The following is a 9,528-nucleotide window of genomic DNA, read 5'->3' on the forward strand; positions in this document are numbered from 1 at the left end:
TTAAATAAACAAATTGTTTCATTTAACTTCTTTAGATGAGCTTCTAGAATTTTATAAAATGTTGTATCATGACACAATATTTGCAAAAATCTCTTCAGTCAACACCATCAACTACAACTTACCAGAAGAACACCAGATGTTCGTTCTGGACATGAGTTGCAACAATTCCAAAACCTTCTTAGCAAATGCAAGTGTTACCAGTATCTTGGTTCAATATAAACAATTTTCTAGGTTCTTTTAGGCAAACAAACAACAGTTTTTTAAGCAACATTTCCGTTGGTTAATCTGGAACCACGACACAATCGACGACTTCAAATACATGGACTTTGGAGTTGGGAGCCACGTTTACACAGTCACCAAAATTGGAATCGAATACAAAATCACCTCTTTGTACAAACTCACCTTTAATTCCACAAACCTGATCGAAAACGATTTGGGCACGTGGTCGTATTTCGGTGGAATTTCCATGGCTTATCACTTCTCCAACGTCAGAAACCGGAGTAACTTGATGGGGTTGCCGCTGGGCGTCTCCTACGTGATCATAAATCCTGACACGTTGAACCATTTAGATGATTACAGGGAAAAACACATAGATTCAATCACAAAGAACAATTACATCCTGACAAACCATCTGATTGAGACCATGAACGCCACGATTGTTCCCACTTACAGATCTTCGTGGGGTTACTACAACCAAACCACCAACAGTTACGATGGCGTAATTGGTGATTTGCAAAGTGGGCTAGCGGAAATTGGTGGTACTCCTTCTTTCATAACCATCGATAGGTTAAAAATTGTGGATTTCACAGTCTCCACCACCAAAACCTACTTAAGATTTATATACAGAGATCCACCTTTGACTTACGTCACCAACATTTTCACACTACCATTTGATACGTATGTTTGGTACGCTTGCTTCGTTGTTTTTGGTGTCGTTATGGTCGCTACTTATGTTATAGTTTATTGGGAGTGGAAGGATCCGATTTTTAGGTGAGTTAGTTGAGCTTTAAGGAGTTATAATTTCAGGAAACGTTTTAGTGAAACCTTGAACTGTCACGACTTCATTGCACCTTTAAAACCGGACATTTGTGAAATTTGTATAGCTGAGGTGGGATTGATCACCCAACAGGGAACGGAGTGCGAACCTAAAAGTAATGGTGGAAGAATCGCCACGTTTTTCTCCATGTTAAGTTTGATGTTTTTGTACTCGGCTTACTCAGCAAACATTGTTGCTTTGCTACAATCTACAACTGATAATATTCGAACTTTGGAAGACATTTACAACTCGAGGATGAAGCTGGGAGTCGAAGACATTGTCTATGCTCACTATTTCTTTGAAGTAAGGTTATTTCCTAGAGTATAAACTTCGTTATTTACCTCTTGGGATATTAGTCAGTTACAGATCCACTGAGGAAACAGATTTATGATCAAAAAATTGCACCCAAAGGCCAAAAGTCGAATTTCATGAAGATAGAGGAGGGCATTGCGAGGATGAAATCGGAATTCTTTGCTTTTCACGTGGAACCTTCGCGTGGTTATAAAGTTGTGGCTGACACGTTTAAGGAGAACGAAAAATGTGGTATCAGGGAGTTCAACTTTTTTCCCTATGTTGTTTCTCCTTGGTCGTTGGCCAGGAAAAATACTACTTACAGGGAAATAATCAAAACCAAGTATAATTAGGATTTACAACAAACCTATTTAGTTCTGAAGCGTTTGTTTTTAGTATGAAACGAATTGCAGAGTCCGGACTTCAACAAAGAGAATATGTGAAGATATACACCAAAAAGCCGGTGTGTCAAAGCCAGAGTAGTAATTTTGGAAGTGTTGGACTTATTGATTGTTATGCGTTGTTCTTGATTTTTGGTATTGGTATAGCTGTTTCTGTCATCCTTCTTATTATTGAGATTATATTTAAAAGACTTACAAGAAACCTTACTAATGAAAAAGTTAGACCTTCTACTATAAAACTTGATAGTGTCGTTAACTCGTTTAAAGATCTACCAGTTGTGGAGTATATCGAATAAAAAGGCTATTCATGTCTTGCACTTTTAGTAGTTGTTTTAACCATTTCAATTTACAAATGTAAGTCAAAAATTAAAATTATTTAATCACAAACGGGTTTTATTTGAACAATTAGTGTTAACTTGAATTTTTAACGTCTTCTAGACGAACATGTATCAGTTACAGACAACAAAATGGCCGTCCTTGTCAAACATTTCTAAAGACATGACTCAAATAATGAACTTTCTTTTTCTCTAGAGCTAAATTATATGACAAGAGTGCAATGTGGAGATTGCAGTAGTTAAACAGTCTTCAAAATAGCTTTCAGAGTTTGTCAAAATTGTTTTGAGAACTCCAGAGACTTCGCTGAACAAAATTTGATTGCCTGGTTTAAGATTTAAATATTTCACCAAATACATGTACTTTGGAGCTGGCAGCCACATTTACACAGTCGTTAAAACAGAAATTTAATACAAAAGTATCTCATTGCATAAATTCTCCTTTAATTACAAAAACCTGATCTAAAATGAAGTGATACATGGTGGATTTCGGTAGAATTTCCAAGGGTTGCCATTTTTCCAACTTCAGAAACTGAACTAATTTGATGGGGTTACTTCTGGATGTATGGTGTGTGGTCATAAACCCTGACATGTTCAACTATGTGGACTATTACAGGAATTAGCACAAAGAATAACTACATCCTTACAAACCACCTGATTGAGACCATGAACGTCACGATTGTTCCCACTTACAGATCTTCGTGGGATTACTACAACGAAACCATCAACACTTACAATGGCTTAATTGGTGATTTGCAAAGTGGGCTAGCGGAAATTGGTGGTACTCCTTCTTTCATAACCATCGATAGGTTAAAAATTGTGGATTTGACAGTCTCCACCACCAAAACCTACTTAAGATTTATATACAGAGATCCACCTTTGACTTACGTCACCAACATTTTCACACTACCATTTGATACGTATGTTTGGTACGCTTGCTTCGTTGTTTTTGGTGTCGTTATGGTCGCTACTTATGTTATAGTTTATTGGGAGTGGAAGGATCCGATTTTTAGGTGAGTTAGTTGAGCTTTAAGGAGTTATAATTTCAGGAAACGTTTTAGTGAAACCTTGAACTATCACGACTTCATTGCACCTTTAAAACCGGACATTTCTGAAATTTGTATAGCTGAGGTGGCATTGATCACCCAACAGGGAACGGAGTGCGAACCTAAAAGTAATGGTGGAAGAATCGCCACGTTTTTCTCCATGTTAAGTTTGATGTTTTTGTACTCGGCTTACTCAGCAAACATTGTTGCTTTGCTACAATCTACAACTGATAATATTCGAACTTTGGAAGACATTTACAACTCGAGGATGAAGCTGGGAGTCGAAGACATTGTCTATGCTCACTATTTCTTTGAAGTAAGGTTATTTCCTAGAGTATAAACGTCGTTATTTACCTCTTGGGATATTAGTCAGTTACAGATCCACTGAGGAAACAGATTTATGATCAAAAAATTGCACCCAAAGGCCAAAAGTCGAATTTCATGAAGATAGAGGAAGGCATTGCGAGGATGAAATCGGAATTCTTTGCTTTTCACGTGGAACCTTCGCGTGGTTATAAAGTTGTGGCTGACACGTTTAAGGAGAATGAAAAATGTGGAATCAGGGAATTCAACTTTTTTCCCTATGTTGTTTCTCCTTGGTCGTTGGCCAGGAAAAATACTACTTACAGGGAAATAATCAAAACCAAGTATAATTAGGATTTACAACAAACCTATTTAGTTCTGAAGCGTTTGTTTTTAGTATGAAACGAATTGCAGAGTCCGGACTTCAACAAAGAGAATATGTGAAGATATACACCAAAAAGCCGGTGTGTCAAAGCCAGAGTAGTAATTTTGGAAGTGTTGGACTTATTGATTGTTATGCGTTGTTCTTGATTTTTGGTATTGGTATAGCTGTTTCTGTCATCCTTCTTATTATTGAGATTATATTTAAAAGACTTACAAGAAACCTTACTAATGAATAAGTTAGACCTTCTACTATAAAACTTGATGGTGTCGTTAACTCGTTTAAAGATCTACCAGTTGTGGAGTATATCGAATAAAAAGGCTATTCATGTCTTGCACTTTTAGTAGTTGTTTTAACCATTTCAATTTACAAATGTAAGTCAAAATTAAAATTATTTAATCACAAACGGGTTTTATTGGAACAATTAGTGTTAACTTGAATTTTTAACTTTTTCTAGACGAACATGTATCAGTTACAGACAACAAAATGGCCGTCCTTGTCAAACATTTTTAGAGACATGACTCAAATAATGAACTTTCTTCTTCTCTAGAGCTAAATTATATGACAAGAGTGCCATGTGGAGATTGTAGTAGTTAAACAACCTTCAAAATAGCTTTCAGAGTTTGTCAAAATTGTTTTGAAAACTCCAGAGACTTCACTGAACAAAATTTGATTGCCTGGTTTAAGATTTAAATAGTTCACCAAATACATGTACTTTGGAGCTGGCAACCACGTTTACACAGTCACCAAAACAGTAATTTGATACAAAATCATTTCCTTGTATAAACTCATCTTTAACTCTTTAACTTGACCTAAAATGAATTGACCATGGTGGTATTTCCATGGAATTTCCAAGGGTTACCATTTTTTCAACTTCAGAAACTGAACTAACTTGATGGGGTTACTTCTGGATGTATTGTGTGTGGTCATAAACAGTGACATCTTAAACTATATGGACTATAACAGGAACCATCGATATAAAAATTGTGAATTATTTCAATCTATTTCTTGTTTAATCGGTGACTACGTTCATTTGACTCAATTCCATGAGAATTGTGTGATTTTTGCCTACAGCAAGTGTGTTCAATTTGATAATGAGCATCTTATTTTGATCTGTGACTCCGTTCATTTGACTCAAATCCATGTCTTTATTAACAACGCATTAAAACAATAAACAATCCATTAACCCGACAAAGGCCATACTGATGTGCCCAAACCCATTAACTGGTACCATGGTCGGGACGTCACTGTCTGCCTGAACAGAGGTGATTTTGCTTGCACATGAAGGTCAAAAAATAATCTTGTACCCAGGCCACACTGCGGCATTCGCTGTCAAATATTCAGAATGGCAACAACAGCAGCAGCAGCATTGTTTAAAGTGAATTGTGTTTATAAGCCAAACAAATAAGACTCTTAACAAATTGGAACGGTTTTTAAAAAATCGTAATAGATGTAAAGGGAGATTAGTAGTACTTGAATACAGAAATATGAACCCTACATTAGTGGTGTTGGATTAGTTAATTTTAAAGAATTAATGGACACAACTGTTCGGATTTTGGTTAAATATATAAAGCATTGAAGGATGTGTAACAAACACTTTGATCCCTCTACTATTTAAAAGTGGGTTCGTTCAGATCACTATCTACAGTCGTATGGTTAATGAAAAATTTACATGGATTATAATTCTATGACAACTTTTAAATAAGATAGATCAATTACGGACATTAAGGCTTCAACTTAGAACAACTCGGCTGATACTGATAATCAAAGTACTAAAAACAACTGGAACATTGTTATGAGGATGAGGAGTCACCTTTGCTGGTCCCGACACCTGCGATTGTTTTTATATAAGGATATGTATTCAAAAAGCCAATAAAATTATCAATCAATATAAATAAATGTATTTAATAATTATAATTGTGTTTTATTCCCTTGTTTTTGCATGCACTTGTACAATATAAATAATTGTATTTAAATAATTATAATTATGTTTTATTGCAAGTAGATGTCGTTGTGTGGGTGGGGATGGGGCTTTCTATATAAGTCACGCATGTCTAGTGACAACTTTTTGGGGAGAGTTCAGTGGGAGATAAGTCACATATCACAATTATTCAAAATGGCCGTCATTTGTCTTCAATCACACATTCTTATTGGTCGACAGCTTTAAGTCCCAAAAATTAATTTTCTCTTTATTAATAATTAATACCACCATGTGTCAATTCATTTTGGATCAGGTTTTTTGGTATTAAAAGTGAGTTTTTGCAAGAACCTGATTTTGTATTAAATTTCTTTTTTAATGACTGAGTAAACGTGGGTGCCAGCTCCGAAGTACATATATTTGGTAAACTATTTAAAGTCAGACAATCAAATTTTGTTCAATGAAGTCTCTGGAGTTTTGTTAAACTCTGGAAGCTATTTTGAAGGCTGTTTAACTACTGCAATCTCCACATAGCACTCTTGTCATGTAATTTAGCTCTAGTGAAGAAGAAAGATCATTTTTTCGAGTCAGGTCTTTAGAAATGTTTGACTAGGTCGGCCATCTTGTTGTCTGTAACTGATGCGTATTCGTCTAGAAGACGTAACAAATTCAAGCTAACACTAATTTTTCAAATAAAACTCGTTTGTGATTAAATAATTTTAATTTTTTACTTACATTTGTAAATTGAAATGGTTAAAACAACTACTAAAAGTGCAAGACATGAATAGCCTTTTTATTCGATATACTCCACAACTGGTAGATCTTTAAACGACTTAACGACATCATCAAGTTTTATAGTAGAAGGTCTAACTTCTTCGTTAGTAAAGTTTCCTATAAGTCTTTTAAATATAATCTCAATAATAAGAAGGATGACAGAAACAGCTATACCAATACCAAAAATCAAGAACAACGCATAACAATCAATAAGTCCAACACTTCCAAAATTACTACTCTGGCTTTGACACACCGGCTTTTTGGTGTATATCTTCACATATTCTCTTTGTTGAAGTCCAGACTCTGCAATTCGTTTCATACTAAAAGCAAACGCTTCAGAACTAAATAGGTATGTTGTAAATCCTAATTATACTTGGTTTTGATTATTTCCCTGTAAGTAGTATTTTTCCTGGCCAACGACCAAGGAGAAACAACATAGGGAAAAAAGTTGAATTCCCTGATACCACATTTTTCGTTCTCCTTAAACGTGTCAGCCACAACTTTATAACCACGCGAAGGTTCCACGTGAAAAGCAAAGAATTCCGATTTCATCCTCGCAATGCCTTCCTCTATCTTCATGAAATTCGACTTTTGGCCTTTGGGTGCAATTTTTTGATCATAAATCTGTTTCCTCAGTGGACTGTAACTAACTAATATTCCTAGAGGTAAATAACGAAGTTTATGCTCTAGGAAATAACCTGACTTCAAAGAAATAGTGAGCATAGACAATGTCTTCGGTTCCCAGCTTCATCCTCGAGTTGTAAATGTCTTCCAATGTGCGAATACTATCAGTTGTAGATTGTAGCAAAGCAACAATGTTTGCTGAGTAAGCCGAGTACAAAAATATAAAACTTAACATGGAGAAAAACGTGGCGATTCTTCCACCATTACTTTTAGGCTCGCACTCCGTTCCCTGTTGGGTGATAAATCCCACCCCAGCTATACAAATTTCAGAAACGTCCGGTTTTAAAGGTGCAATGAAGTCGTGATAGTTCAAGGTTTCACTAAAACGTTTCCTGTAATTAAAACTCCTTAAAGCTCAACTAACTCACTTAAAATTCGGATCCTTCCACTCTAAATAAACTATAACATAAGTAGCGACCATAACGACACCAAAAACAACTAAGCAAGCGTACCAAACATACGTATCAAATGGTAGTGTGAACATGTTGGTGACGTAAGTCAAAGGTGGATCTCTGTATATAAATCTTAAGTAGGTTTTGGTGGTGGAGACTGTGTAATCCACAATTTTTAACCTATCGATGGTTATGAAAGAAGGAGTACCACCAATTTCCGCTAGCCCACTTTGCAAATCGTAACTTTTGGTGGTTTGGTTGTAGTAACCCCACGAAGGTTTGTAAGTGGGAACAATCGTGGCGTTCATGGTCTCAATCACATGGTTTGTCAGAATGTAGTTGTTCTTTGTGATTGAGTCTACGTGCTTGTCCCTGTAATCGCTCAAATGGTTCAATATGTCAGGATTTATGATCACGTAGGAGACGCCCAACGGCAACTCCGTCAAGTTACTCCGGTTTCTGACGTTGGGGAAGTGATAAGCCATGGAAATTCCACCGAAATACGACCACGTGCCCAAATCGTTTTCGATCAGGTTTGTGGAATTAAAGGTGAGTCTGTACAAGGAGGTGATTTTGTATTCGATTCCAATTTTGGAGACTGTGCAAACGTGGCTTCCAACTCTAAAGTCCATGTATTTGAAGTCGTCGATCGTGTCGTGGTTCCAGATTACCCAACGTTGCTTAAAAAACTGTTGTTTGTTTGCCTAAAAGAACCCAGAAAATTGTATATATTGAACCAAAATTACTGGTAACACTTGCATTTGCTAAGAAGGTTTTGGAATTGTTGCAACTCATGTCCAGAACGAACATCTGGTGTTCTTCTGGTAAGTTGTAGTTGATGGTGTTGACTAAAGAGATTTTTGCAATTATTTTGCCATGATACAACATTTTATAAAATTCTAGAAGCTCATCTAAAGAAGTTAAATGAAACATTTTATTTATTTAACATTTGTTTTACTCACTGTTTTTCCAACAAACGTAGGCATTAAGTTTAGTAGGTGTTTTTTGATAATTAACAAAATCTTTAACCAAATGCATGTAATCATTAGACTGAACGATTTTGACCAAACAAAAAAATAACAAATATAATTTCAACATTGTTTTTTAGTTATCTTGAGCATTAAGACACTCCCAACTTTTATATGAGCCATTGTATTAAGCCAGATAATTACACGTTTCCTAGAGATTTAATTACAGTGTTTCATTGGACAAAATTCACTCCCAATTTCGTGAGGGCACAAAACATTATTTTAAATAAATAATAAAGTATATTTATGTATTAATTATATGTAGATGTTAAGTACAGTATGGAATAAAAATATTCTTTATATACTTATTTTCTTTATTATGGTTACACATTCATTGTTTCATTCAGACATAAAAAATTACACAGTCTCCCATTCTCAATATATGACAATATATGAATTCGACCTCCTCGAATTCTACTTTCTTGCCGGGCACCGTTGCTCGTGATCCCACAGCAAGTCACCCCTAACCATCTTCCTGCAGCTTCGCCTGCACGGGAAATAGAGCTTGTCGTGCACAGCTTCCAATACCCAATCTCTGGCCGGCGATTTTTCCTGACGGCACACGGGACACCTGTCTAAACGGCTCCTACAACTGTCGCAGAAGATGTGACCGTTAACGCACGGACGTAGGGGTGGATGTGCGTAATTGAAGCACACCGGACACTCATAGCACGAGATCAGATCCCTGTTGGTCTTGGCCAATTCGGCTATGGACTCAGATTGGTTGAAGGGGGACTTTGCTTTCTCCATTGTCGATTGAAGTCTGCAGTGATTTGGAGGTCCGAGTTGAGTTTTATTTTGTTCTAATGCTTCCAGGTAGTATTATTATTGGGGCAAAGATGGATTAAATTAATTCAGATTAATTATATAAAATTAATGGTGTCCTCTCTAAATTTTATTGCTTACCTAATAAATAAAGAGAGTTTTTGTGACATTGCATC

At 36.0% G+C, this 9,528-nt stretch overlaps 5 protein-coding genes across 5 annotated transcripts; 3 read left to right on the forward strand and 2 right to left on the reverse strand.

Moving 5' to 3' along the window:
• Window positions 1–247: 247 nt before the first annotated feature.
• LOC126265988 (glutamate receptor 1-like) lies at window positions 248–1,254 on the forward strand. The gene is made up of 3 exons (XM_049969101.1): window positions 248–990; window positions 1,039–1,173; window positions 1,221–1,254. The coding sequence occupies exons 1-3, from the start codon at window positions 320–322 to the stop codon at window positions 1,252–1,254; spliced, it is 840 nt and encodes a 279-aa protein (XP_049825058.1). The 5' UTR covers window positions 248–319.
• On the forward strand, window positions 1,216–2,086 carry LOC109604773 (uncharacterized). The gene is made up of 3 exons (XM_049968735.1): window positions 1,216–1,339; window positions 1,393–1,670; window positions 1,724–2,086. The coding sequence occupies exons 1-3, from the start codon at window positions 1,292–1,294 to the stop codon at window positions 2,022–2,024; spliced, it is 627 nt and encodes a 208-aa protein (XP_049824692.1). The 5' UTR covers window positions 1,216–1,291; the 3' UTR covers window positions 2,025–2,086.
• Window positions 2,087–2,660: 574 nt separating this feature from the next.
• Window positions 2,661–4,190, forward strand: LOC109604771 (glutamate receptor ionotropic, kainate glr-3-like). The gene is made up of 4 exons (XM_049969102.1): window positions 2,661–3,073; window positions 3,122–3,422; window positions 3,476–3,753; window positions 3,807–4,190. The coding sequence occupies exons 1-4, from the start codon at window positions 2,661–2,663 to the stop codon at window positions 4,027–4,029; spliced, it is 1,215 nt and encodes a 404-aa protein (XP_049825059.1). The 3' UTR covers window positions 4,030–4,190.
• A 2,312-nt stretch (window positions 4,191–6,502) lies between these two features.
• LOC126265989 (glutamate [NMDA] receptor subunit 1-like) lies at window positions 6,503–8,447 on the reverse strand. The gene is made up of 5 exons (XM_049969103.1): window positions 8,319–8,447; window positions 7,536–8,263; window positions 7,182–7,487; window positions 6,857–7,129; window positions 6,503–6,803 (listed from the first exon to the last, which is right to left on the reverse strand). Exons 1-5 carry the CDS (start codon window positions 8,445–8,447, stop codon window positions 6,503–6,505), a joined length of 1,737 nt encoding a protein of 578 aa, XP_049825060.1.
• A 554-nt stretch (window positions 8,448–9,001) lies between these two features.
• Window positions 9,002–9,337, reverse strand: LOC126265990 (E3 ubiquitin-protein ligase SIAH1B-like). Its single transcript, XM_049969104.1, has one exon. The coding sequence runs from the start codon at window positions 9,335–9,337 to the stop codon at window positions 9,002–9,004; it is 336 nt and encodes a 111-aa protein (XP_049825061.1).
• Between the last annotated feature and the right edge of the window lie 191 nt (window positions 9,338–9,528).

Source organism: Aethina tumida, chromosome 6, assembly GCF_024364675.1.
Source record: "Aethina tumida isolate Nest 87 chromosome 6, icAetTumi1.1, whole genome shotgun sequence".
Taxonomy (NCBI): Eukaryota; Metazoa; Arthropoda; class Insecta; order Coleoptera; family Nitidulidae; genus Aethina; species Aethina tumida.

What these genes read in the sequence shown, in the direction of transcription:
- LOC126265989 (XM_049969103.1), bottom strand. Translation starts at nt 8,447, where the DNA reads ATGTTGTATCATGGCAAAATAATTGCAAAAATCTCTTTAGTCAACACC. An exon ending in TGGAAGGATCCGAATTTTAA is followed by an intron (nt 7,488 to 7,535) that starts GTGAGTTAGTTG and finishes GAAACGTTTTAG; the next exon opens with TGAAACCTTGAACTATCACG. An exon ending in CACTATTTCTTTGAAGTCAG is followed by an intron (nt 7,130 to 7,181) that starts GTTATTTCCTAG and finishes AATATTAGTTAG; the next exon opens with TTACAGTCCACTGAGGAAAC.
- LOC126265988 (XM_049969101.1), top strand. Translation starts at nt 320, where the DNA reads ATGGACTTTGGAGTTGGGAGCCACGTTTACACAGTCACCAAAATTGGA. An exon ending in TGGAAGGATCCGATTTTTAG is followed by an intron (nt 991 to 1,038) that starts GTGAGTTAGTTG and finishes GAAACGTTTTAG; the next exon opens with TGAAACCTTGAACTGTCACG. An exon ending in AATGGTGGAAGAATCGCCAC is followed by an intron (nt 1,174 to 1,220) that starts GTTTTTCTCCAT and finishes CGGCTTACTCAG; the next exon opens with CAAACATTGTTGCTTTGCTA.
- LOC109604771 (XM_049969102.1), top strand. Translation starts at nt 2,661, where the DNA reads ATGTGGACTATTACAGGAATTAGCACAAAGAATAACTACATCCTTACA. An exon ending in TGGAAGGATCCGATTTTTAG is followed by an intron (nt 3,074 to 3,121) that starts GTGAGTTAGTTG and finishes GAAACGTTTTAG; the next exon opens with TGAAACCTTGAACTATCACG. An exon ending in ATGCTCACTATTTCTTTGAA is followed by an intron (nt 3,423 to 3,475) that starts GTAAGGTTATTT and finishes TTGGGATATTAG; the next exon opens with TCAGTTACAGATCCACTGAG.
- LOC109604773 (XM_049968735.1), top strand. Translation starts at nt 1,292, where the DNA reads ATGAAGCTGGGAGTCGAAGACATTGTCTATGCTCACTATTTCTTTGAA. An exon ending in ATGCTCACTATTTCTTTGAA is followed by an intron (nt 1,340 to 1,392) that starts GTAAGGTTATTT and finishes TTGGGATATTAG; the next exon opens with TCAGTTACAGATCCACTGAG. An exon ending in AGGGAAATAATCAAAACCAA is followed by an intron (nt 1,671 to 1,723) that starts GTATAATTAGGA and finishes GTTTGTTTTTAG; the next exon opens with TATGAAACGAATTGCAGAGT.
- LOC126265990 (XM_049969104.1), bottom strand. Translation starts at nt 9,337, where the DNA reads ATGGAGAAAGCAAAGTCCCCCTTCAACCAATCTGAGTCCATAGCCGAA.